At 41.3% G+C, this 26,535-nt stretch overlaps 13 protein-coding genes across 13 annotated transcripts; 8 read left to right on the forward strand and 5 right to left on the reverse strand. All coding sequences in view use genetic code 12, as the record gives it.

The window, feature by feature from the left end:
* Positions 1-11: 11 nt before the first annotated feature.
* On the reverse strand, positions 12-665 carry PICST_53318 (predicted protein; the record flags this gene model as incomplete). The annotated part of the gene is made up of 1 exon (XM_001387006.1): positions 12-665. A coding segment is annotated over one exon (654 nt), but the record flags the coding sequence as incomplete, so codon positions are not given.
* A 686-nt stretch (positions 666-1,351) lies between these two features.
* Positions 1,352-3,933, forward strand: PICST_86797 (predicted protein). The gene has a single exon (XM_001386766.1). It carries the CDS (start codon positions 1,370-1,372, stop codon positions 3,884-3,886), a length of 2,517 nt encoding a protein of 838 aa, XP_001386803.1. The 5' UTR covers positions 1,352-1,369; the 3' UTR covers positions 3,887-3,933.
* Positions 3,934-4,256: 323 nt separating this feature from the next.
* On the forward strand, positions 4,257-5,234 carry PICST_6645 (predicted protein; the record flags this gene model as incomplete). The annotated part of the gene is made up of 1 exon (XM_001386767.2): positions 4,257-5,234. A coding segment is annotated over one exon (978 nt), but the record flags the coding sequence as incomplete, so codon positions are not given.
* Positions 5,235-5,331: 97 nt separating this feature from the next.
* Positions 5,332-6,136, reverse strand: PICST_75521 (predicted protein). The gene has a single exon (XM_001387007.1). The coding sequence runs from the start codon at positions 6,129-6,131 to the stop codon at positions 5,517-5,519; it is 615 nt and encodes a 204-aa protein (XP_001387044.1). The 5' UTR covers positions 6,132-6,136; the 3' UTR covers positions 5,332-5,516.
* A 2,417-nt stretch (positions 6,137-8,553) lies between these two features.
* On the forward strand, positions 8,554-9,834 carry FRM1 (formamidase; the record flags this gene model as incomplete). The annotated part of the gene is made up of 1 exon (XM_001386768.1): positions 8,554-9,834. One exon carries the CDS (start codon positions 8,554-8,556, stop codon positions 9,832-9,834), a length of 1,281 nt encoding a protein of 426 aa, XP_001386805.2.
* A 133-nt stretch (positions 9,835-9,967) lies between these two features.
* On the reverse strand, positions 9,968-11,104 carry PICST_53191 (oxidoreductase activity; the record flags this gene model as incomplete). Its single annotated transcript, XM_001387008.1, has 1 exon — positions 9,968-11,104. The coding sequence occupies one exon, from the start codon at positions 11,102-11,104 to the stop codon at positions 9,968-9,970; it is 1,137 nt and encodes a 378-aa protein (XP_001387045.1).
* A 1,108-nt stretch (positions 11,105-12,212) lies between these two features.
* On the forward strand, positions 12,213-14,906 carry PICST_53063 (ScSEC23 cytoplasmic GTPase-activating protein-like protein; the record flags this gene model as incomplete). Its single annotated transcript, XM_001386769.1, has 1 exon — positions 12,213-14,906. The coding sequence occupies one exon, from the start codon at positions 12,213-12,215 to the stop codon at positions 14,904-14,906; it is 2,694 nt and encodes an 897-aa protein (XP_001386806.2).
* A 39-nt stretch (positions 14,907-14,945) lies between these two features.
* PICST_28917 (predicted protein) lies at positions 14,946-15,887 on the reverse strand (the record flags this gene model as incomplete). The annotated part of the gene is made up of 1 exon (XM_001387009.1): positions 14,946-15,887. One exon carries the CDS (start codon positions 15,885-15,887, stop codon positions 14,946-14,948), a length of 942 nt encoding a protein of 313 aa, XP_001387046.2.
* Positions 15,888-17,236: 1,349 nt separating this feature from the next.
* On the forward strand, positions 17,237-18,610 carry PICST_39840 (predicted protein; the record flags this gene model as incomplete). Its single annotated transcript, XM_001386770.1, has 1 exon — positions 17,237-18,610. One exon carries the CDS (start codon positions 17,237-17,239, stop codon positions 18,608-18,610), a length of 1,374 nt encoding a protein of 457 aa, XP_001386807.2.
* Positions 18,611-19,185: 575 nt separating this feature from the next.
* PICST_69783 (60S ribosomal protein L12) lies at positions 19,186-19,778 on the forward strand. The gene has a single exon (XM_001386771.1). The coding sequence runs from the start codon at positions 19,225-19,227 to the stop codon at positions 19,720-19,722; it is 498 nt and encodes a 165-aa protein (XP_001386808.1). The 5' UTR covers positions 19,186-19,224; the 3' UTR covers positions 19,723-19,778.
* Positions 19,779-20,968: 1,190 nt separating this feature from the next.
* PICST_34529 (acyl-coA-binding protein) lies at positions 20,969-22,283 on the forward strand (the record flags this gene model as incomplete). The annotated part of the gene is made up of 2 exons (XM_001386772.1): positions 20,969-20,984; positions 21,115-22,283. 2 exons carry the CDS (start codon positions 20,969-20,971, stop codon positions 22,281-22,283), a joined length of 1,185 nt encoding a protein of 394 aa, XP_001386809.2.
* Positions 22,284-22,609: 326 nt separating this feature from the next.
* PICST_69662 (predicted protein) lies at positions 22,610-24,965 on the forward strand (the record flags this gene model as incomplete). Its single annotated transcript, XM_001386773.1, has 1 exon — positions 22,610-24,965. The coding sequence occupies one exon, from the start codon at positions 22,610-22,612 to the stop codon at positions 24,839-24,841; it is 2,232 nt and encodes a 743-aa protein (XP_001386810.1). The 3' UTR covers positions 24,842-24,965.
* A 47-nt stretch (positions 24,966-25,012) lies between these two features.
* PICST_39360 (GPI-anchored protein with cell wall role) lies at positions 25,013-26,215 on the reverse strand (the record flags this gene model as incomplete). The annotated part of the gene is made up of 1 exon (XM_001387010.1): positions 25,013-26,215. One exon carries the CDS (start codon positions 26,213-26,215, stop codon positions 25,013-25,015), a length of 1,203 nt encoding a protein of 400 aa, XP_001387047.2.
* Between the last annotated feature and the right edge of the window lie 320 nt (positions 26,216-26,535).

Consider the following 26,535-nt stretch of genomic DNA (forward strand, 5'->3'; position numbering starts at 1 on the left):
AGTGTTGCTTCTGAAGATTTCTTGGTACTTTCCTGGAGTTGACTGAGAAGTTCGTCTTTACTTCTCCATACGTGTTCAAGATACCGCTCTAACTTCATTCTTTTAATTGGAATCCTAGATATTGGTTTTGTCAGGATATTAATTGTGACGGTGATTTGTGATTCACTTGCAAAAATTTCCATAAGTGTGGGAGTATATATCTTTGAGTCGTCTTCACGTATTTCAGACAGTTGGTACGCAATAGTAATGTCTAGTAATTCGTTGAATCTGTAGGTGGATGCCGATTTAATTGCGTGAACAGCATTAAAAAAACCTGAAAATCGTGGATAGAGCAAATTCGAAAGTATAGGTAGAAAGTATTTTTCACTTTGGATCTTTTGCAAATAAGCATTTTCCTGTGACCAAATATTCACTTCAGGGAAGAGTACTATCCACTGTGGAAACTTGCTGGACATAGTTTTCTCGAACACTGAACAGATAAGATCGTCTTCAAGTTCCCAGTTCTCGTCACACTTGGCAAAGTTTAAAAGAAGCCTGATGTTTGGAACTTTCCATAGGAGAAACCATGAAAAAAAATTGATTTCAGGAAGGGTAAGGTTATTCTGTTGGCTCAGTGCTTCCTTCGTAGATTTTGCATTATTGGTGTGTCTCGCAAGATAAGCTATTACAATATGGTCGGCAAGCGAGCGATGATTGCAAATCAACAAGGCACTATCGGAGTCAATATCTTCTCCTGTGACGTTTATTTGTACATTGTTTTGTTTCTAATTTGTTAGTTATAAACTTTGTACCAATCAAAATTGATAACATACCATGAAATAAATGCAAAGTTGCCAGAACAGAACTGAAGCTATGCGTTTGATGTTTCTGGAAGTGTCAGGAACCAGAAAAGCCAAAAAGTAACAGAATACGTGGATGAAATGATACAATATTATTGCCTTTACGAGAATATACATGATTGCAAATCCACGAATTCTTGTTAAGAATCTCAGATTATGTTGGGGGACTATTCCCAAATGGTTCAACAATTCCATATTTACTCTATGTCGTAGTTGAAACTGATATTGTAGCCTGGTTTGTATTTCGAGGCACTCAAGGCAATTAGAGACAGTAATTCCAAGAAAGCAAAGTGGATTAATTATACTAATAGTGAGAATTCTATCAAAGACAATTAGATATTATGGCGGTTAGCAGTTGCAAAAAGTACACTATTTCTTGTGGAACGTGTGCGGCTCACATCACTTTTCTGTGCGGCTCAAATTTTTTTATTTTGCAGATGCTCTGACAGATGAGAAGGCTTCTAGATGTAGATATTGAATTTTCTTCTCTTGTTCAACCATTGCCATTTACCCTTATTTACTAGCCCAATATGTCTCGTTTGATCGTGAAGGGACTCCCCAAGTATTATACTGAGGATAAGTTGAGGGAATTTTTTGGAAAGCAGGGCGATGTCACTGATGTCAAATTGATGAAAAAGAGAAATGGAGAATCAAGAAGATTTGCGTTTGTAGGTTATAAGTCGTTCGAAGATGCAGAAAAGGCGGCCTCATTCTTCAACAAGTCGTTTATAGACACTGCCAGAATCGATGTGGAGTTGGCAAAAACCTTTTCTGATCCAAATGTGCCAATGTCGTTTAAGGATAGAAAGAGACAAAACGAAGAAAGATTGAGAGAACAGGAAGAAAGATTGCTTCAGCAAGAACAACAGCAGAAAAAGCGAAGAAAAAATGTGAACACCATCGACGACGAAATTGCTGCTGATCCCAAGTTGAGAGAGTTTATGGAAGTTATGAAGCCTTCACATCAAGTCAAGTCATGGGCAAATGATTCAACAGCTGATGGATCAGGTGCTCCTTCGGCTGCTGCACTTGAAGAAGCCTTGGCTAAGCAAGATAGCGGTATAAAGGAGGAGCTTAGCCAGAAGTATGAAGTCAAACAGGCACGTGAGGTCGAGAGTGACGACGAATATGATGACTTTGTAGCCAATAGGAAGCACAGTGAAGACGACGAGGAAGAAATGATGAGTTTAGACAACTTGAAAAAGCCAGAAGCCGAGGCTGACGTCGAAGAGACTGCTGATATTGCTGCTGATGAAAATGTCTCGGACTTGGACTGGTTGAAGTCGAGGCGTATCCGTATCAGAGACAACGAAGAAGAAAAAAAGGAAGAATCCGTGGGAGAAGTAGTTGAGGAAACGGCTGAATCTGAAGAACACAGGGCTAGACCTCGGAGACAGGTAGAAATAGAAGAGTCTTTAGAAGAAGTCACAGCTGCCAAAATTGCAGTTACGGGTCGTTTGTTCATCAGAAACATCTTGTACACCTCCACAGAAGCAGAGTTCAGAGATCTTTTTGAACAATATGGACCTCTTCAGGAAGTACATATTGCTGTAGATACTCGAACCGGAAAGTCCAAAGGGTTTGTGTATGTACAATTTGAAAACAGCTCTGATGCCGTCCAAGCCTACGAAGCCTTGGATAAGCAGATTTTCCAGGGCCGTTTATTGCATATTTTACCGGGAGAGAAGAAAAAAGACCACCGACTAGACGAGTTTGACATCAAAAACTTGCCGTTGAAGAAACAGCGTGAATTGAAGAAGAAATCGCAAGCTTCGAAGAGTCAATTCAGTTGGAACTCGCTTTATATGAACACAGATGCTGTATTGGATTCTGTTGCTGCCAAGATGGGAGTTTCCAAGTCTCAGTTGATAGATCCACAAAACTCGTCTTCTGCTGTTAAGCAAGCATTAGCAGAAGCTCACGTAATCGGCGATGTTAGGAAGTATTTCGAAGACAGAGGTGTAGATTTGACTACTTTTGACAGAAAGGAGAGGGACGACAAGGTTATTCTTGTCAAGAACTTTCCGTATGGAACCACCATTGAGGAAATTGGTGAGATGTTCACGCAATATGGTTCTTTGAAGAGAATGTTGATGCCTCCAGCTGGTACGATTGCTATCGTGGAATTCCGTGATGCCCCAGCAGCCAGAGCAGCATTTACCAAATTGGCATACAGAAGATTCAAGAAGAGTATTATATATCTCGAAAAGGGTCCCAAAGACTTATTCACTCGTGAACCTTCTGTTCATGAAACCGTGGACAAACAAGAGCAGATTGAAAATGCAGTTGAAGTTAAGGTTACAGCCAGCGATGTCTTAGGAGAATCTTCCAAGAATGAACAAGAACAAAACGAAATAGAAGGTCCAACAGTTTCGATCTTCGTGAAGAACTTAAACTTCGCTACTACTGCCTTGCAATTAACTGAACTTTTTAACCCATTGGCAGGTTTTGTAGTTGCTACTATTAAAACCAAACCGGATCCGAAGAATTCTGGTGGTGTGTTGAGTATGGGATTTGGCTTTGTGGAATTCAGAACTAAAGAACAAGCCAACGCTGCCATTTCGGCCTTGGACGGACACGTGTTGGAAGGACACAAGTTGCAATTGAAACTTTCTCATAGACAAGGTGGTTCATCGGCAGGATCCAAGACTAGCAAGTCTGGATCCAACAAAATTATCATCAAGAACTTGCCATTTGAAGCTACCAGAAAAGATATTTTGGAATTGTTTGGTGCTTTCGGTCAATTGAAGTCTGTGAGAGTGCCAAAGAAATTCGACAAATCTGCCAGAGGTTTTGCCTTCGTGGAATTCAACTTGTTGAAAGAAGCTGAGAATGCTATGAACCAATTGGAAGGTGTTCACTTGCTCGGTAGAAGATTAGTAATGCAATACGCTGAACAAGACTCGGAGTCAGCAGAAGCAGAAATCGAGAAGATGACCAGCAAAGTGAGAAAGCAAGTTGCTACGCAACAATTAGCAGCAATCAGATTGACCGGTAAGGGAAAGATCGAGCTTGAAGACAAGAAGGATGAGTTTGATGAACTTTAGCATTTGCCATAGGCCTGTATAATAGATAGAGTATAACACTTTTAAGTAAGAACTAGGAATTGTTGTAAGAAGTTATAGGAGCGTCATATAGGATTGTGTTGTGTACAATCGTGGTTTTACAAGAATGGTATCATTCCTCAGTATAGAATTACTAGAAAGGATATATTGAATTTTTTCGCAGCCATTATTTACCATTTAATATTATTTGATTTTCTCAGTGCGACTTCCAACTCAAAACGAAAAATCTGTACTAACTCAGATCCTTATAAACTACTTTCTTCTATTGAACCGTCAGCTTTTTGCAAACAATTATAACATGTTCAGAACGCAGTTGATGCGGCCATTTGGCGCCAAAGTCGGGAAGGTTTCATTTTTCAACAACGCCAATCTCGTCTCTCTTTCTTTGGGTAACATGAAAAGCTCCCTTAAGCCATCTTTGATGTCGCTAGCTCCAGTAAACTCAATGAGATCCAATATCCAGATCCTCCAGTCGTCAATGAATCCATTACTGCGAGTTACATCGATTTCTGTGTCGCATACAAAGCGAACCATGGTGAGTAGTTCTAGAAGATTGGCTAGAAACGATACCTGGACCAGATACAATCGGTATTATAAGAATACCAGGTGGAATAAGTTGAAGGGTCCAGCCATATTTACAGCACTATTTTGCATTGGAACAACTATTGCCACCCCATATTTGTTCGACTATACCCCCTTGGCTTATTTCAAGAGACACCCTTCCAATTTTGTGTATGCACTTATAGCTCTTAATGGTGGCGTCTTTTTGATGTGGAGAGTACCAGCATTATCTAGATTTGTGCACAAATACGCCATTGTTGTCAAAGACCGTCTTCAAACCAACTGGGCCATGTTGGGTTCATCTTTTTCGCATCAGAGCTTCATGCACCTCTTTGTAAACATGTTTGTGTTGCAATCGTTTGGTACGTCTTTAGCTGTGACTGTGGGTGTAGCTAATTTCACAGTGTTGTATCTTAACGCTGCCGTTCTATCCTCATTTGTCTCTATAGCCATTCCAACGTTGATGAGATCTTCGTTGGCTTCGGCTTCGTTGGGGGCCTCTGGTGCTATATTTGCTGTCATGGGTGCCTTTTCGTACTTGTTTCCACATGCTCCAATCGGATTCTTCTTTATTCCAATTCCAGGTGGAGCCTGGACTTTGTTCTTGGGCTTGACCGGTTGGAACATCGCCGGTACCATCTTGAGATGGGGAACTTATGACTATGCTGCCCATCTTGGAGGTTCTATTGTAGGTATATTCTACGGCTGGTGGTTCAATAAGAAGAGACAAGAAGCTTTTGAAAGAAGAAGATCCTCCTTCAGATTTTGAATTGAGTTACACGAAGCACCTCTACAAATAATCTTGTAGTCGTCTCTTGTACATAGATAATTAGATTATCACACAGGCACTACAACGGTTTCTTATGGTTGGATAAGTTATATTACAAACATTTATAAATGCTTTTCTAGTAACGTCTATATATACGGTTGAAAGTTATGCAGAAGTGAGGTTGTGGGCTCTCAGTCGAATGTAGCCCCAAATATAGATTAGAATCAAATGTATGAGCCATGCTTATTATGCAAATGTTTTGTTTGTTCGAAAACTCTGTGATCAGGCGAAGGAAACGCTCTTTGTTTTCTTCCTTGGTTGGTCAGTTTCTTCATCTTCGATCTTCTTGGCTGCTTTGGCGTTCTTTCTTCTGTTGGATCTTGCTACAGAAGCCCTATTCTTCAATTCAGACTTCTTTCCTTCCAACTTGTCCATTTTCTGTTGTTCCTTTCTTTCTATTTCCTTCTTCTTTAATTCTCGCAATTCTTCCAATCTTCTCGACTTTTCCAACTTACTTTCGTTTACCACGTCATATTTATCGTTGATAGACTTGACCAATCTGGACAAGGTCAAAGTATCATTGTCATCAACAAATTTCTTGCCCTTTTTTCCTTTTTTGGCACGAACACCTGGTATGATAGCCTTGTTAAGTGTGGGTATGTCTAGCTGGTCTTCACGGTATTCTTTCCCATTTTTGGCACCATATAATCTTATCTTTGCTTGTTGTTTCTTAACTACTCTTTTACTTAACTTCTTGACTTTGGATTTTTCTGTGAGCTTAGGCTGGTTAGCCATAAGGTTTCTGGCAGAGGCATCTGAGAAGACTTCCGACTCGTTGGCACGGGTCTTGTTCTGAGTCTTACTCCTTTTGGCTGTTTTTGACTGTCTAGGGGCCATCTTAGAGTTTTTTACTATTATATCAACTTAATTCATAGGAAATATAAATCAGTAGAAGTGAAAAAAAATACCTGCGATGAACATCACGATCACGTGATAAAGATATTAATATATTAAAAAATACTTCCGATACCGGGAGTCGAACCCGGGTCTGCTCGGTGAAAGCGAACCGTGCTAGCCGTTACACTATATCGGATAATAATTAAATTTCATGGTCAGTACTTTTTCTCCACTCTTTGAAAATCACGTGATTTTTATCACCTGCGTTTTATCACATGCTTTTCAAAAAATTGTTATTAAAATTTTATTCTTCAAAGGTTTTCATTCTTAGGAGTTTCCTCTTGGTTGGCCCATGCTACATTGGGTGATAATGGCCTTTATCTCTGGTTTATAGCTGTTTATATGGGTTAGTATGGTTAATGTATGCTGTTAAAAAAAAAAGTTTTTTTCTAAGGATTTCAATATCACCCGGAGGTTTTTTTATTTGGATTTCTTCCACCCCTTAGTATGGATTAGAGGAAGATTTATGTACTATGTACTAAAAGGTTTGACTCCTCCAATACATGCCATTTCTTAAAACAGTGAAAAAAACTCTAGTTTAGTCTTTCGATTTCCTCCAAACCTTGTTATGGATCAAAGAAGTATTTATATAATATGCAGTTTAAATGTAGGGCTTTTTCGTAACCCATATCATTTGGTTTAAAGAATTCAATTTCGTTAAAAAACTTCTAGGAAGGTAAGACTTTACACTTACCATTTCATATGAAAAGGAATTCCATCGATAACTTTGATATAGCCATTGGATTGCAAGTTCATCATATGGAATTCAGTTGGTTAATATGTTATTTTTACTTGCTTATCTTTATGCATTATCGGTGCCTGCAGCTGCTTTAATGAATTTGAAGTTCTTGTTGAGAATGATAGCTTCATTAATGATGAATTCTTCAATTGCTTGAACAGGCACATTCTTCAGTTTTCATAATTCTGTTGAGTTCGATGACGAGAAGTGTTAAGACACGGTAATAGATTTGCTGATTTAGATGCGAGAAGTAAGCAAGCTGTGATAATGTTGACGCCATGGTTGGCATTCAACAGGACGACCATATTCGCAGGGGATGGGGGTGTAAATGAAGACTCGTTACGTAGTCTAGAAACAGACCCTGATGATGGAGGTTTCTTGGCTATGGTTGCCAGCAATGCTGAATCGGCAGGCGACTTCAAGTGTGCTACAATTTTAAGTACAAACAGCACTTGATCTATCTGTCACAATGAGAATAATAACTCAGTTGAATAGGCGGACAATGAAAAGGACGCTGTAGTAGTAATAACTATGCAATACAGCACAACATTGTTGTGGTAGAGGCGACACATACTCCGGCTTTTACTTTAATTGCGACCAGTTAGCTCTGATTTCTCCAGTTATCAATGGTAATGTGTTCTACTGGTTGTCTCATGTTCTTTCGTAAATAGCTTTTTCATATCAAAATAGAAAATACTTCTTTTTCTTATCCTAGTAGTTGAGGTTTACCCGAGTACACTAGTCTGTTGTCACTGCTGGAATTCTGACAATCTGACTTGTGAACTAAGATGAGCAAAAGTTCAAAATCCAGTGAGTATATTATGCCTTTTGGCATTTTTTCCCCAAAAACTGTGCTCAAAGCTCATCGACACACTTGATTTTATTAATGTTTCGATGTATTTTCATGACAGCGTAGTAAAAAAGCTTGAGCATTCATCTAAGCAAAGTTAGGTAAATCGATTTGGTGGGCATTTTTGAAACTCGTGATTATGAATCTATACTTTGCGCTCGCAAGTTTGACTGCGAAAACTGGGATACATTTCAACAAAAATAGCTTAGCTACTGACGGCATTGTCTTATCAAATATGGCCACTCTCCCAATCGTATGAACTGGACAAACTCAGGTTTTCAGCAAAATAGTTACAGCACTCAGGTCTCTAAGCAATATAAAATGGTTTTTACTCAATCATTGAATTTAAAGATTCCAATAAGGACACAGAACAGTGGCACGATTTACAGAACATTCCCCAATATTTTACGGATATTTTCTTAAGAGACTCGACATCTACATATTGTCTACTCAATAATCGCATCATATGAATATGCTTAAAGAAACTTTCAGGCCAATACATAAAATCAGGGGAACAGAATCGAGCAGTTTCATTGGCTGATTGTATCCCCTATCTCAAGCATAATGCAACCTTGAGACAAGATAGGAAAAATGGTGCGACCCAAAGGCCGAGTCTAGATAACGAATTTCAGCCCTCATTAGGATAAAAATATGTATAAATAGCCGAACGGAGTATATCATGCTATAAGTTCTCCACAACTGGATTGGTAAAGGCAGAATAGTATTAAGAGTTTAGAAGGCTTTCAAAATCACATTATCAGTTCAACAATAAGATGAGTAATCCAATTCGTTATGTTACCAAGGTCGACTTGAACAAGCCAGGTGACGAACAACCTCAAGTACACAACAGATGGCACCCAGATGTTCCCTTTACTGAAACCATCAAGCAGGGTGAAACTGTCAAAATTGAGTGTTTGGACTGGACAGGAAACCAGATAGTCAATTCGGACGACGCAGACGATATCAAGAACGTGGACTTATCTAGAATCCACTATTTATCTGGGCCATTCAACATTGAAGGAGCCAAACCTGGAGATGTCCTTGTCGTAGAAATCAAAGATGTGCAACCTTTAGATAGACAGCCATGGGGTTACTGTGGAATATTCCATAAAACTAACGGTGGAGGGTTCCTTGACAAATTCTATCCTGAAGCAGCCAAGGCTATATTCGATTTGGAAGGTATCCATGCTACATCTAGACATATCCCCAATGTCAAATTCACTGGTCTTATTCATCCTGGCATTATGGGGACAGCACCTTCTGCTGAAGTATTGGCTGAATGGACTGCACGTGAAGGAAAACTAGTTGCTGCAGAGCAGCATGCGCACGATACCGCGGTTGCAAATCTTCCCCTTTCAGTAAATGCCCATGGAGGCCTGGCAACTGGCGATTTGGCTGAAAAGATAGCCACTGAAGGAGCACGCACCATTCCTGGAAGACCCGAACATGGAGGTAACTGCGATATCAAGAATCTCTCCAGAGGCTCCAAGTGCTATTTCCCAATCTACGTTGATGGCGCCAAGCTTTCTGTAGGAGACTTGCACTTCTCACAAGGTGATGGTGAAATATCCTTCTGTGGAGCAATTGAGATGCCTGGAGTACTCACCATCAACTGTAAAGTCATCCCTGGAGGAATGGAAAAGTTGTCTTTGAAGTCTCCCATGTTCATTCCAGGAGATGTCCCCAACCAGTACGGCCCTTCCAGATACTTGACTTTTGAAGGTTTCTCAGTTGACGAGGAAGGTGAACAGAAGTTCTTATGTGCTACTACAGCCTATAGACAAGCCTGTATCAGAGCAATTGAATACTTGAGAAGATTTGGTTACAACGATTACCAGATTTACTTATTCTTGTCAACTGCTCCAGTAGAAGGACATATTGCAGGTATTGTTGATGTTCCAAATGCATGTACTACTCTTGGAATTCCAATTGATATCTTTGAATTCGATATCAGACCTGAAGCTGAGCCAGTCAAAATCGATCAGGGAAATTGCGCTTTCGTAAAGGGGACAGATCATCCTGTGACGTATGACTTCAAGGATTTCATAAAGTGATTGAAGATTATGCACCGAATACTTCTGTGATTCATGAATTTTATTTAAAAGACAAGATTTATTGAAATACTAAAAAGAACTATTAAAATTTTGTAAACTTCACCTGGAAGGAACAAGTAAGCTCGAAATAAGTCTACTGGTAGTCTGGACCCTTGTACAACTTATTTTCGTCTGGAGTGTTCAAGTCCTTCAAGTCGTAGACTGGTCTTTCAGCTTGAGGAGTGATTCTGTAAGCCAATCTAGCTTCGCTAGTGTCCCAGTCCAAGATAGCAGAGTGAACGACTCTTCTGTTATCCCAGACAACAACAGTGTTAGCCTCCCACTTAGCTCTTGCTTGCAAGTCGTGAGAGTTGTTGATGTGGTTCAACAAGAAAGTCAACAAGTAGTCGGATTCTTCTTCTTTCAATTCGACAATCTTTCTGGAGAAACCAGAGTTGATGAAAAGAGCCTTTTCACCAGTGACTGGGTGAGTTCTGACCAAAGGATGAATGTTCTGTACTGGGTCTCTCTTGACGACACCACCATTCTTTCTAGAAAAGTTGGCTTGTTCCACAGCACTGTGCAAGACGTGCAAACCTTCCAATCTCTTCTGGAATTCTGGAGACAAACGGTTGTAAGCTTCAACGGTGTCAGCAAACAAAGTGTCACCACCTGATTCTGGTCCTTCGACAACGGCGAGGAAAGTAGTTCCTGGAGGTTGCAATTCGTAGGTAACATCGGAATGGAAGCCAACCAAGTTGTTTCTGTGTTCAAAGAGATCCTTTACATCTGGACGTCTGTACACAACGTGCAACTCTGGGTGGTCCTTTGGAGCACCTGAAGTTGGGTGGATGTGCAAAGGACCGAAGTGTCTACCGAGCTCAGTCTGGAAGGCTGGACCCTTGGAAGCGAGGTCTTGGTCTCTGAAGACAACGAGACCTCTCTTTGCTACGAACAAAGCTAATTCATCCTTACCGGCAGAGTCCAACTGAGAAAGCTGAACACCAAAGACTTCGGTTCCCAACTTTGGAGTGATGTTCTTAGTCTTGAACTCGGTTCCCTTGTTGAACAAGTTTGGAAGGGCTGGGTCAGCCTTAGTACCAGCATCGATGTGCTCTTGGAATTGCAAGGGTTCGTACTTTTCAGCCTTGTTCCATGTTGGCAAGTAGTCTGGAGCCTTGGAAATGACCTTGAATTCCTTAGCGACCGACAAGTAGCCTTCGTGGTCTGCGTCTTCGTCTTCTACTCTGCTGTAGACGGTGTTTGGGTTTGTGTAACGAACTGGAGCCATTATTGAAACTGAGTAGATCTCTGTGTAGAAGCTATTGAGAGCTGTAGTAATAGACTTTTTAGATCATGAATAAATCTCATAATTAAAGCTGGTACCTTGCCATATATATACTTGTCTGGGGTTATCCCTTTCTGAACAACTTTTGCAATCGGTAGTGCATAAAGTTGCAACATTTGCGATCTGTGCTGCAACTAAGGAAATTTCCATGCACGATGTCATAATTGTGGCACTCTGACTCCACACAATTGAGAATAGACCCATTCCTCCTGAACTGCTGGAACTAAGACTACAAGGAGGATGTGAAGAGTGATGGGCTGCGGGATTATGTACTATTTAGGAAGTGGTTGCTTACAAATACCTACTCGTTTGCAACTTCTGGACAGGGGCCCCCGTTATGGCTCAGTTCAATGTAGGACAAGCCCATGGCTATCACGTATTTTGTAGAAAAAAATCCTAACCCATTGCTCATATCTCGACCTTGTGTTTCTCCACATTGGTAGCACATTTTGAGCTTCTTTGAGAGTGTTGATGATTGTGCTTGATGTTGTTAGCTGTGTATTCGGCAAAGCTTCAACCGATCCGAGGTCCGAAGCGAAGACAAAAAGAGATGTAGCCCCGAATTTAGATCTATTTCTATTTCTATTTAATTAGCAAAGAGATCTGTGGCACATCAACCTTATCTCGTGAATTTCGAAAATCGCTATGACAATTGGTTTGAATTCAATCCACATCGTACGAGAGGAGACGTGGATGGAAGTGACAAGAAGTACAAGAAATGTAGAACAAGAAATGTAGAACAATCAATCCTAGAAAACACCACAGGAAATAGAGCATGTTGGATTCAGAGAATCAATTTTCTGTCGGGTCGTATGAACCTCTCCAGGAAGAAAAGCTGAAGCAGCAGCTTCGATAAGTTATGTCGCGTGTCGTCGGTCGCTCGCAATGTCGCGATGTTGCAATCTTCATATCAGCAGCAAATTAGAGCTCTATCTATATCAATCAGCCTGTACACGACCAATCTTATGAATTTCTCAGTTCTGAATCTGATGCAATTTCACAACCAAAAGTAATAAACTCTTGCAATCGGAGCCATTTGTTGCGTGTGACAATGAACAGCAAATTCGCCCATTTGGAGGATGTAGATGGGGTAAGGTTCAATTGGAATTTGTTTCCCTCCACGCGGCTAGAAGCCTCCCGCTTGACCACACCTTTGGGATGTCTCTATACTCCCTTACATGCCAGAAGTTGCAATTTATTGCCAATTCCACAACTAACAGCAAATCCACTCTCTTGCGACACTTGTGGCAATTACGTAAACCCATATATCAAACTCGACCGTGCCAATGGCATGTGGTGGTGTCCTTTCTGTGAAAAAAGAACTTCCATACCAAAAGATTATGCCATACCAGCCTCACAGACAGCCTCAGTGGAAGATTGGCCCATAGAATGGAGACAGACTTCTACAACAGTAGTATACGAACTTCCCGAGGATATAGACAACAAAATCGCGCCAGACTTGCCCCTAGTCTATTTGTTTGTTGTAGATTTGTACCAGCACATAGACCATTCTGGTGACGATTCGTTCGAAACACTAAAACTGACACTAGCTCTGACTATTGCAACCTTGCCCACAAATAGTCTAGTAGGTTTGATAACATACGATGAGACAGTAAAAGTGTATAATATTAGTCTGGAAAAGTATGCGGGCTTTCCAAAGGACACTCTATCGGTCTCCGATGCTAAGACGTTCTCCTACAAGAAGGTGTGGAGTCAGGAATCTGTGGAAAAGGTGTTGAAGAAACTTCAACTCCAATACGATTCTCTTCCATATGACTATACAAAGAGCGAAGCATATACCAAGGGAATATTGGTAGAGGTGGGCTTGCATAAAACCAAGATTCTAGAGACCATTCATTCATTATCCCCCAAGTACACGGATTCATATAAACCATTGCGTTCCTCTGGATTGGCCCATTATATTAGTACTGTCATTCTAGCCAATGCTACCCATAAGAACTGTCTTGGAAAGGTACTCCTTCTTGCTAGTGGACCTTGTACAAACCAACCGGGACGTATTATTACATCGGATTCCTCAGAAACTATCCGTTCTCATAAAGATATCCAAGACATGAAGTCTCCCAACTTTGTATCTTCTCTGCTATTCTACAAAACATTATCGTATATTGCTTGTGGTCAGACATTTGCTAAAGCTAAAGCTATTGGAGAAAGTCCATCTACGAAAACGACAGATTATGATATTCCTTCCACAGCTCCCAGATGGAGTGTCGATATGTTTTCAGTATCGTTAGACCAAGTTGGTATTTGTGAAATGAGAGCCCTCGCAGATGCAACTATGGGCAAAATTCATTTGTACGAAACATTTACCTCTTCTCGTTTCAAGTCAGATCTCTTGGCTTCTGTTCGATCTGAGGACAGCCATTATATGAGTACTTTATCGGTTTCTACCTCCAAGGACTTGAAGCTTTCTCAGTTGATTTTTAGTGGTGGATACGCTTTACCTTCTTCATACAGCAAAGCAGAGAAACACTACGAGAAGCACCATGACAAGATTTCAGACACAATCACCAATTTTGACTCGGCGAATCTGAAGCGAAATTTTACAAACAGATGGTCGTTCAATTGTTTGACATGCAACGATACTATGTCCCTCTTCTTTGAACTGATCACAGTTAGATCTTCGAAAGATTTGAAGCTGTTTGGAACTAGTGATGTCTACATACAGTTTCAGTTGAAGTTTTGGGATGCCAATCAACAAGTTTGGAAACTTCGTATCACAACAATAAAGAAGCCCACTACTTTGTCGATATTATTACGTAACCAAATTAGACTATCTAATGGAGACATCAAACTTGTGAATTCCAAAAGTGAAGTTCTCAAAGAACATGAGCAATTGATGAGTTTCGACCAGGAGTGTTGGACGATTTTGCTTGCAAGACTCTTGATCAACAAGATTGACACTGCATTGGGGTATGATAAGTTTGACAACTTGATCAAAACAATTGACAAAGTGACTGTAAAACTTTTAAAGAATTTTGGTGGAATGTCGGTGAAAGTGAATCACAGATTGGGAGACTCGAACCCTTATCTGAGATTGCAACAGATATATGAGATTAACGAAAACTTTAAAAACTTGACATCGTACATTTACAACTTGAGGAAAAATCCACTTTTGGTCAATGTATTTAATTCAAGTCCTGATGAGACATCCTTCTATCATTCTTCATTTCTTCGACTCGGCGATGCTGCTTCTCTAACTGCGATACAACCAAAGCTTTTTCAGTTGGCTAACGGCAAGCTAGATGAGATTCTTTTGGATTCCAACTGTTTGAAGTTTGCATCTGGAACATTTCTCATAATGGATGCTACTTTTTCAGTTACGATTTATTTCATCAGCAGTGCAGAAAATAAATTGAAACTTCACCCTTCTAATAACGACAGTCTTGTCGATAGTAGAGATTCAAGCATTATAGAATCATTGGATAGTGTAAAGCTATTACTTGGGAATGCCCCCAGACCAATGATTCCCAAGATCATCGTGACTCAGACCGGTCATTCGCAGGCAAGATTTCTAATATCCAGATTAAATCCAATTGAAAAGGATCTCCAAGCTGAATATGAAGAAGCTCATCTTCCCAAGAAGAACAAAGGGTTCTTTGGACTTTTTGGTGGTTCGCAACAAGTACAGAAATATGACAAGATAATGACAGATGAACTCAGCCTCAAGCAGTACTATGATGGCTTGATAAAATTAATAGACATTTATAGAGTAGAGGATGACTAAAAGAATAGGAATATTCACTGAAAGTATCTTAAATAGAAACTATAATGATTCAATGAACTTATACACTGTGTCTAGTAGATCTTCCACTGCATCCTCATCAGAGCCTTCTCCAACATCATGAGTAGCACCTTTAAGAATTTTGCTTAGTGGGCTCCAGTACTCAGGGTCGGTTGCTTGTTTCCACTCCTCAATAAGTTTCTCCTTGTCTACAAAGTCAGGAACAAACTGGTCCTTGGATCCGTAGAGAGTGAGTAATGGCACATTTACTTTACCGAAGGATTCCTTGAAATCCTGCCGAGTCAAGTACGACGAGAAATAATCGTCGTCTCCTCTCTTGCTGGCCAACGAATAGAACCTATAGGCAGATATGGGAGTGTTGAAAACGATTTTAGTGTAGTTGTCAGGTAATATATGGCTAGATTTGCCTTTATCGAGATACTCCTCTTGAACTACATTGAGCAACTCCTCAAAGCTGTCCTCAGAAAGTCCTGAGTTCAATCGCAAGGCTTCCAGGTCTGAAATTGGAGCTTGTAAGATACCGGCATCGATTTTAGACAGAGCAGCGAAGTTGGGTTTGTATTGTGTTTTCGAGATATATTCAATCGTATCCTGGCAGCCTGTAGAGTGGCCCATGAGCACTACTTTCTTTCTGGAGCCTCCTGGCAGGGATCTCAAGTAGGAAATGAACTTGGCTATGTCTCTGGTATCGTTTTTCAACGACGAGGTAGCCCATCCATTATAAGACGAAGTTATGATGATTTGGAAGAGCACCCATTTTCCATCCTTGGTGTTGAGTTTGGCTATTTTCTCGGCTAGTTGAGGTAGATAGGGCACGTCGAGGATACCATTGGTAAGACCAGCCACGAAGAGTAGAACGTTGGGTGCTTGGTCGTGGGGTGTGGAGGTGAACTCAAACGCTGTTCTGTTGTAGCCATAGGCATGGACAACTCCGATTTGTGGGGGAGCTAGTTGGAACGGCATCACGTCTATTCAAGAATAGAGCTCAATTGAGTGTTGTAGATAAATATTAACAATCTACTGGCACGATTGAATTGTCTAACAGTCGGAGCTCTAGTGCACTGTGGAGTGCGCCATAGTTAGATAAGAAAGTGCGAAAGTCCTGAGAGACTAGTAGTGCGAGAAAGAGAAAAGACCGGAGTAGAATATGGGAACATGGAGGAAATCCAAGAGTGCTATGTGTGGCCAGACACTGCACGAGACGTGTCAGGTCTCTACTTGGGCCCTTAAAGAGTACGAGTGAATGAAGTTTGGCTGCTGTGAAAATGATGGCAATCTAGATCTGCAATCTCGCTGCTTCAGGCAATCGGTGCGATCTGGCTGCAGTGTCAAACAATGGTTGTTTCAGGTTGCTACACAAAGCGAGCGTCCAGAAACGCTGAAACAAGACATAAAAACAACAAACCAAAACATCAACAGGTACAATTCAGCAGAGCAAGATCTTCTTCCAGAGCCTTTCGGACTACGGCAGTCTTTTCAGACTTGATCGTTAGGGTTCTAAAATAAGAGTTCGGCCCAGCAGATATAGCCGCGCCCCATACAAAATGCGAAATTCCTACATGCATTCCGAGCCAGACTCAGGCAGACGATTGCCGAGTATTGGCCCACCTGAAACGGCCACCAGGGGCAGCACTCAACCCCCGGCTAATAGCAGATATAGTCCCTATAGTAGAGAGTAGTTGCAATTGCTGCGTTTGCTGTTGCGAAATATGGTCTCTGGTGCATACTCGGCTGAGGCACTCTGTTGTAGCATTCTCGGCTGTTGCAAGTGGCTGAAAAATTATCTGTGATCCACCAGGCAATTTTCGCACTCATAGTTAAGCGTATATTTTTCACGATCATACTGAAATATAGACTACCCTGGGATATATTTGTATGTATATAAGTCGAGAGCCGGCTACTGATCTAAAGTGCAAGGCGTCGTTTGGAGTCTCGCCTTGTCGAATTCATGGCTCTTCGTTTTACCGTCATTGTCACCGGCCCTCTTCATTTCGTTGACCGTTAATCGCTAATCGGGAGCAAACTAGCTACTCGTTCTTCTACACCTAGCTAAACACATTAGCTCTTGCTGTATACTATCGTACGATTCGCTGGAGTATAATACGCTTTAGGGCCAACAATACTAGACTATCTGTCACATCGTCTTTACTAGTCATTAGTCATAACTTGTCGTTCGTCGTCAGTCTATTCCATTTTCTAGTTTGTATATCATAGCAACACATCGACTCCAACGCAGATTTGATTCCACTAGCCAATAAGTCCAGGTCTCGTACAATTCTCTGGAAAACCACTCCGCAGTTATAGTCAACACCATGGCTTCGCCCGTAACCCTAGACTCGTTTCTTCAATGGGATCCAGCACAGGTGGCTTCGTTCATCAACTCTGTAGTACCTGACGATGGCCGATCCGTCGGTCTTGCATTTCTAGACAACAACATCGAAGGATCGTTGCTTCCGTTCTTGACAACTGAACATCTCCGAGAGCTAGGCATTCTCAAATTACATACTAGACTCACGATAAAGCGAGCCATAAACGATTTGATTTGCCAGCATTACCTGAAAAACCCCCCGCAATCACTAAATGATCCAGAATACAAACTCAACAACATCAACATCAACAATAACCATATCAGCCTCGAGTCTCTTCAACTTTCCACCGTTTTAATAAAAGACATGATTAAGAAAGTGGGAGTTTTTGCCAAACAACAGGCACTTTCTGAAATGTCATCGCCTGGCTCTCCGGGCCAGATTGAAATGAAAAAACTCCACGATAACTTCAACAAACTCAAGACTGACTTGATCCCCGTGATACGATTGTTGAAAGACTCGAAGCCTCTTCCCACTCCCGTCTTGGATTCGCCTACTACTAGTTATATGAGTAGCAATTCAGACCATGACGACAGCACTCTTTCAAACTCAAATGCCAACACTTTGGCACTCAGAAACGTAGCCGCTTTGAATACGGTTGCGAACAGAAACTCAAACGCAACAAACTTAACAAATTTGCCCAGTCCTACTTACTCCAAGAGATTCTCTTCTGGTTCCATCTTATCTTTGGGAACAGGCAAAGTAGTACAACAGGCTGTTCCCAAACTCGAACCCAGATTAAATAATGACTTCCATTTGCAGACCATCCCTCAGAGTTTGTCTAATAGAAGTATCAGTGAGTCACACGTAGAAACTTTTGCCTCTTCACAAGCAAGACCTCGTTTAGTAGAAACCAAATCTTCTGGAGCTACGCCAACAACAGCCAATGCATCCAAGGCAATTGGTAACGGATCAGTGCCTGGAGCAACTGTTCTCAAGCCAACACTAAAACTGTATGGAAGCAACCAGCAAATCGGTCAACAACCTAAGCCATCTTCTGCTCCTGCTGCCAATGAGCCTCTAAAGCAGCTCAGAGCTTCTACAGACGATTCCTGTCTCAAGATCTTGCAACAGGCAATGAAAAGACATCATATTCCACGTGACGACTGGTCCAAGTACGTCTTGGTCATTTGCTATGGTGATAAGGAGAGAATCCTCAAACTTGGCGAAAAGCCTGTCGTTGTCTTTAAGGAACTCCAGGAGTTGGGCAAACATCCAGCCATCATGTTGAGACAGTTAGCTCCTACAGTAGAAGACGATAATAATATAGAATACGTAGACTCTCGGATCGGTGACGATATTCCGGGAGGGACGCTATAGTTAATGATAATGAATATTGGATGGAAATATGTAGTAGAGTAGAGTGTATTTCACGGTAGCGTAGCTTCGAAGTATAGTGAGTACACCAGGTACAACTACACCGTGTGGCTCAATTGTACTAGACTAATAACTGTACTCTAAGCTTTGTATGTTCACGAGGATGGTAGACACTTCTTCAGTCAAGTACCGCATACAGCGCTCATCTCTATATCTGCTTATCGCTGTATTTTATATCTACTTGCATTTATATATTCTGGCTGCAAGGTACATATGCACCAGGGTTGCAATTATAGGGCTAGTGCCCTAGCTTGTTCACATTTCACGTGATCGCAATATTTGTCTCGTTTCTTTTCCTGTAGCTCAAATGCTCCTGTCAACTAACAGCGGGTATGTTCATCGGAGGTCATGTGACTTGCCCGAAAAGATAGCCCTCACAACAGAAACAGTTAGCCATCCTCTCTGTCTGCAGTTCCTCTCTCGTTTGCTCGATTCTCCAGTAGGAGCACAATGAGGAAAAAAAATTTCATATACTTTCAATGAAAAATATAACCCTACCATTTTTGAAAAGTATACCCAAAGGCTTTTTAGTAAACCTATTGATAGATTAGTCCATAATGCCTCCAAAGTTCGATCCATCTGAAGTTAAGTACCTTTACTTGAGAGCCGTCGGTGGTGAAGTCGGTGCTTCCTCCGCCTTGGCCCCAAAGATTGGTCCATTGGGTTTGTCCCCAAAGAAGGTTGGTGAAGATATCGCCAAGGCCACCAAGGACTTCAAGGGTATCAAGGTTACCGTCAAATTAACAATCCAAAACAGACAAGCTACCGCTTCTGTTGTTCCATCTGCCTCTTCCTTAGTCATCACTGCCTTGAAGGAACCACCTAGAGATAGAAAGAAGGAAAAGAACGTCAAGCACTCTGGTAACATTCCATTAGAAGAAATCTTCGACATTGCTAGACAAATGAAGGAAAAGTCCTTCGGTAAGACCTTGGCCTCTGTTTCTAAGGAAATCTTAGGTACTGCCCAATCCGTTGGTTGTCGTGTTGAAGGTAAGAACCCTCACGACATCATCGACGCTATTAACGCTGGTGAAATTGATGTTCCAGAAAACTAAATTAATTTATGTACAAAAGTGTTTTAATAGGGTTTAATTGATATTTTACGTTCTAGAATCCACTAGTTCTGTTAACCAAGGAATGGTTATTGATGTTTTTGAAGCTGTTGTCCTACTCCGTCCTCCATTACTATCCATATCTCTCACACTGTTTGCCAACACTCTGGTGCCCGATCTTCAATGCCATGAGCTTTGATGCCATATTGGGTTCCTATTTTGGTGCAAACTAGAATAGTTCAGCTGACTACTCACCATCGTGCTCTACCAATATGGGCATGATAGGTCCATTTCATTAGCTTACATCTAGACATGGAGTTGATAGGAAAAAAGGAAAAAGACAAAAACATCAATAACACAACATCTCCAAGAAGGTTCACAGAACTAAAGGTGTAGTTGTAGTGTAGTTGTAGGTGTAGATACTTTTTATTTGTTGATTATTGTCGACTATTCACCAGTGAAAAGTTGATCTCAGTATAGAATAAGTTAGAGTGAGAAAACCACAGTAGAGGAGATATCAAGCCATTGACTTATTCTACAAAGACTGTATATTCTACACAACTGTCGCAATTCTAGTTCATGGCTGTCTAGGATAATTCACCCTCGACGCTGTTCTTAACTGTCTGCTCTATTCTTTGCTGGTAGACCCGAGCTCAACATTCCCAACAGAACCTGACACTCTCAAATTATGGAGGACTGTATATACAATCCCAAGCTTTAGAATATATATAGCGATTCTCCTCGGATGAACCTTAGCTCAAATCTAAAGAGAGAAGTAAACAGGAAAGTTGCATATCATACAGACGGTCCCTTCTGGAAGCTATTAGTTACATATAGCTTCAGGTTTCCCTCTCGCCACATGAAAGAAATTCCATGACACTCTTCTGCTAAGATATCCAGTCTCTATCCTTGGGCTGATCCTGCATAACATCCTTCATATAGCAAATATCACGTGCGGATCCCCACCATTTCAGAGTAGCCAAAACAACAGTCTACTGAGATTCAACCTCTGTTCCACCCAGAGGACTCTCCACTTCACCCCCCTTCTTCTTCCTACCGGTGTACTCTAGACATTCTATATAACGAGTGGTACTTGTTTGAGGTAGTCGATAAGTCAATTGGTGTTTCTGACTTGTGTAACTCAGCTCGTCTACTTACACGAGCCATCAAGTCAGATCAATAGTCCAACTACACAATAGCAATTATATTCACTATCTAAGTACGCCCATAAAACCACTTATATACAACGATGTCTGATTCAGTTGGTACGTATCAATGACTATATATGTGGACAGTATTCTATTTCATATCGATATACTGCCTAGGCACTACGAACTATCTATTCTACTTAATGTAGATCTGGTTCATGCATTCATAGCATACTAACATTTACAGACCGTGTTTTTGTCAAGGCCATCACTACCATCAGAGCATTATCCACCCGGTCCAACTACGGCTCGTTACCACGTCCGCCTGCCGAAAACAGAATCAAACTCTATGGTCTCTACAAACAGGCTACGGAGGGAGATGTTGATGGTATCATGCCTAGACCTGTTGGATTCACACCTGAAGACGAGGGTGCAAAGAAAAAATGGGATGCTTGGAAACGTGAACAGTGCTTATCCAAAACTGAAGCCAAGCGGAGATACATCTCTTATCTCATTGAGACTATGAAGGTGTATGCCAGTGGGACTTTGGAGGCACGTGAGTTGTTGAGTGAGTTGGAATACTTATGGGACCAAATTAAAGATATCCATTACGAAAGTGAAGACGAGCATGACCATAACATTCCCTTACCTTCACGGTCACCACTGTTTAGCCAGGCTGCTCAATCAGACCGCTATTCAAATGTGACACCCAGCATTGTGCCCAACCAGCAGTACCGCAACAACTTGCAAAAGATATACCTGCACTCAAGGAGAAGCACCATGTTCTCCATCAATGACTATGTCCAACAGCAAAGACTACAACAACAAGCACAACCACAGGATCATGATACGAATGTCAACACTGGAATCGCTGGTGTAGGCACGGCTTCTTTGTATTCATTGCCCATGGTAGATCCCAGAGTCAAGCCACAGCTGGTTCATTCATTGCCTGGCAACACATCTGTTAACAACATCCCGGCCGGAACCATCCAGGAGTTCAAAAATTGGCAGGGTGAGGTGAACCAAGTGATCAACAAATTGACCAGGGAGTTCGTGAACAGCAGGCGCGAGTACCTGAGATATAACCACAAAGAGAATGAGCCTATCGAAGAGGAAGAACAGCTTGACGAAGTACAACTCTTGAAGCGTAGAGTCTACCACATCTTGAAGATTGTAGGCAAGCACTGTGTGACCTTCCTCAAGAATTTCTCCATCAGCTTGATTACCATCTTGTTCATTGTATGGTGTGTCAAGAAGAACGTTCTCGTTGACAGAACGGTGGTAAAACAGCCACTTGGTGGCACTTCATCAAAGCAAAAGAAGGAGTTGATTATCAAGATGGTCATCAACACCGACGAGAACAAATGGTTTATTAGATTGTTGAGCTTTATTAATAGCTTTGTAGGATTCGTCTAGGTTTTTAATGAATAGATAATGTGTATGACTTATCTTGTGTACGTGGTGACTCTAATATCAAGAAAGGACGTTGTAAGAGAGCAACGAGCAAATACATAATGACAAAATGTAATTAGTACGAACAAGGACCAACATTGGAGTCTCATATTCAATTAAAGTCTGTATCATAGTCAAAATCTCTACGCTTTAAATGGCTGCAATTTTATTTTTAAAGTCACGTGATATCTGAAAAATTTCGAGATGAGAAGATTTATATAGCATGAATAAATTATACCCATAATACTCTATCTATCCCATATATTTGTTCATACTCCATAGATTTCAGAATGGATATACATCGCTGTCGTTTTGTGGACTACACTCCGCACACCGTCACAGCAACAGCCTTTTCGCATCGTTCGTCGTTGGCTAAACAAGCTACCAATGATTTGAGATTGGCTGTTGGTAGAAGCAATGGTGACATTGAAATCTGGAATCCTAAATACAACTGGACCCACGAATTGACGTTATCTGGAGCCCGTGGAAGGACAGTAGAAGGACTCTGTTGGGCTGCGGGTGATTCAGAAGAGCCTGCTCGACTTTTTTCCATTGGAGGATCTACTTATATCACTGAATGGGACTTATCTACTGGCAAGCCTGTGACCAACTATGACTGTAATGCTGGTATAATTTGGTCTATGGCTATTAACGCGTCAGAGAATAAGTTGGCTGTAGGCTGTGATGATGGTTCCGTCGTAATTGTAGATATATCCGGAGGTCTTGGATCATTGGAGCACGACATGATCTGCCAGAGACAAGATGCCAGAGTGTTGAGCATAAAGTGGTACAATGATGAGATACTCGTCGGGGGCTGTGCCGACGGAAGAATAAGAGAATGGAGTGCCAATGGGGAAACTAAGGGAAGAATATTAGCCACGATGAGAGTAGACAAGTCCAAGACCGAAAGCACTTTGGTATGGGCGATTTCTATCTTACCCAACAAGAAACAGATAGTCAGTGGAGATTCTACTGGATCTGTGAAATTTTGGGATTTAGAACATTTTTCGTTGTTGCAGAGTTTCAAAGTACACGATGCTGATGTTTTGTCCATAGTCAGCGATGCCAGTGAGGAAAAGATCTTTTCTGCTGGTGTAGACAGAAAGATCCACCAGTTCAACTTGATCACCACGAAGTCTTCGACTTCTAAGTGGGTTCATAATTCTAATAGACTATTGCATTCCAACGATATCAGATCGATGTCGATATTTGAGAGCAAGGCTTACAACTTTTTGATCAGCGGTGGCGTGGAAAGGTCAATTGTGATCCAATCTGTTCAGCATTTCCAGGACGGAAAGTACAAGAAACTTTTAATAAACCAACAGAAGCCAAATGTAGTTGTAAATATGGCGCATAAACTCATTGCATTATGGCAGGACCAGTCTATCAAGTTATGGAAGGTCCAAGATAGCACCAGACACAAGCTTGTTTCTGTCATAAAGTTGTCTGATGATGACAACATCACCAGCATTGACATCAACAGCAGAGCTGACTTACTCATAGTATCTACTTTGAATTCTGTAAAGGCTTTCAGGTTAACTGAGGATGTAGGAAAGTTGAAAATAACAAAGTTCAGAGATGAAGACTTTGACTCTTTAATTGAAGGAGCCAAGTCCGTCAAATTCTTTGGTGAAGAGAAGTTCTTGATCTTGACTCCAGGTGAAGAAATCTACAAGTTCGTTATCAATACTGAGGATAACACCATTACTTTGGACGACGAGATTGAGATCTTGGAATCTAAGAAAGGTAGACTACAATACTCTGGTTGTATCAACAACTGGGAAGTTTCACCTAATAAAGAAAAGTTGATAGTCTCAAGATTCAACGGATCTATTGAAGCCTACCCTTTAAACACAGAGGAAGACGCTTACTTGGTCACAAAGTTGTCGTCATACCCACATTTACTTCACTTTTCTAGTAACGACAAAATCGTTGTGTTAACAGAAGACAATAAACTTTATGAGTTCTTGGTTGCTACAAAGAATAGCACTAATACAAACAACTTGTTGACACCATGGTCTAAGAGAAACAGTGAGTTCTTGCCTCATCAGTTCTTGAACCTTGACGACAAGCCTCAGGGTGTATTCACCAAGGGCAGTAGAGTATGGATCTATGGGTCTACCTGGTTATCATTCTTTGACTTGTCGGTTAACATACCGATTAACAAAGTGTACAAAAACACCTCTAATTCCAAAAAGAGAAATAGAGATGGGTTGACCATCAATGAAGATGTTGGTGAAACTGAAGTAGATGGAGATCTTGATATCGTAGACCAGACCAATGCCGATATCTTGGGACTTTCATTGAAGCAGAGTCATATTGATAGAATGAGACAACAGATACAAGATACCGAATCCAATGGGAACTCTGACGAATCAAAGAAACCATTCTGGTTGACTACCAAATATAGACCTATCATGAAGGTTGAAGACTTTGGAGAGGAGGAAATCGTAGTAATTGAAAGACCTCAGTTCGCATTGCCTACAACTACAGCCTTCAGCCTTCCAAAATTGAGAATCTGAGACTTCGAGAATTCTTACAATATATCTTAGAGATAGGATAAGTGCATTCATAAACTCTGTAAATTTAGCATTCATTGCTATATAGGAAAGCTATATAGATGAAAAAGTGCATGTACAATAATAGAAAAACTAAACAAGTAGAAACATCAAAATATCAGAACTTTTCTGCGGCTAATACTTGACCTCGGGAACAACTCTGGCACCCTGGAAAAACACTCTCGCAGCAGCACCTCCACCCATCAAACACTTCATAGGTTCGTCTCCTGACTTGTCTTCGTCCTTCAACCCCCAACCTTTGTGGCCACCAAACTCCTTGACGTATTTGGAGTCGTAGACTTCCTTGTATGTTCTGTGGGGTTCAAAACTTTGGATATATAAGCCGTCTCTTGGGTCTCTCATGTATTCGTAGAACATAACCAAGTGTCTTCTGACTTCTTCCTGGATTTTTTCTGGCAAGCCCTCTGGAGCTTCGTTCCCCACGTACAACAAGTAGTCTGCCAATCCCTCTATAAGCAACTGGACAAAGTAGGATGCATCTCTCCAGTATCTGTGAGCGTCGTCGTAGTCACGGTCATAGAAGAAAACACCTCTGTTAATCCCAGCAGCAGCCAAGTCATCAGCTATCTGCTTCCACTTAGGATCCTTGGTGATATGGTACAAGTGAGCGGCAGCAGATAACGTAGTACCTACGTTATATGTCCACTTCGTATCGTTAAAGTCTGTAGAAGTGTCCTGGACACCATCCTTAATCAACTTGTCCGATGGGTCTTGCAAGACTCTGATCTGCCAATCGATACATTTGGCTGCGAAATCGATGTAGATCTTTGCTTCGTTGGGAATGAATCTCAGAATCTGCAAACAGGCTTTAGCGGTTTCAGCGGTAGTACAAGCGTTTAAGTAGTGGTTAGTGATGTGCCAGCACATGCCACCCTTGGTCTTAGCATTGGGATTGGTGTTCCATCCTCCCATGAGGAAACGCACTAATTCCCTACCGAGGTCCAAGTAACGCTTTTCACCAGTAACCTCATACGCAGTAAGCATGGCACTGGCTACTTGGGCATCATCATCATAGTAGATGTCCTTGTCATTTCCACCATTTTCAGCAGCAGAATATCCTCTGAGGTGAGGATTCTTATATTTCTTGAAGATATCTATGCCAGGCGCAATCAAGGGACGCAATTCTGGATAGATTCGGGCACCATCGACTACTGCCTGAACAGCAACAGCAACAGCCCAAACCACAAATCTGTCCTCATTGTAGCATCCGCTACATTTCTTGGGTGCTACAAAAGTGCCCTTATTCCTGTTGTAGTACAAGAGCCAAAAGTTGCGCACAACGTTATACCCTTCAAGGTTAGGGTTGGAGAGCGACATAGCAATTCAATATTAGAAGAGGATATGGATTATGAAAATTAATCTCACGATATTAGTCAGGTAAGTGTCTATTAGTATCAGTCTAGTGTATCCGTGAACAGGTGTGGAATGATACAGTTCAATTGGATAGTTGTACTATGGAATGGCTGAAAAACTCAAGTCTACGTGGAGCTGCGATGCCTCAGTAGCAATTGAATGTTAAATGGGAAAGATTAAATCTCAATTTGCGCAATCGATACCAACAAAAGCTCTTGTCAATTCTGGCGACTATTCCAACTTCACAAGATACCACTATATATAATGGAATTTACCCAGCTCAG

Source organism: Scheffersomyces stipitis, chromosome 1, assembly GCF_000209165.1.
Source record: "Scheffersomyces stipitis CBS 6054 chromosome 1, whole genome shotgun sequence".
NCBI classification, from domain to species: Eukaryota; Fungi; Ascomycota; class Pichiomycetes; order Serinales; family Debaryomycetaceae; genus Scheffersomyces; species Scheffersomyces stipitis.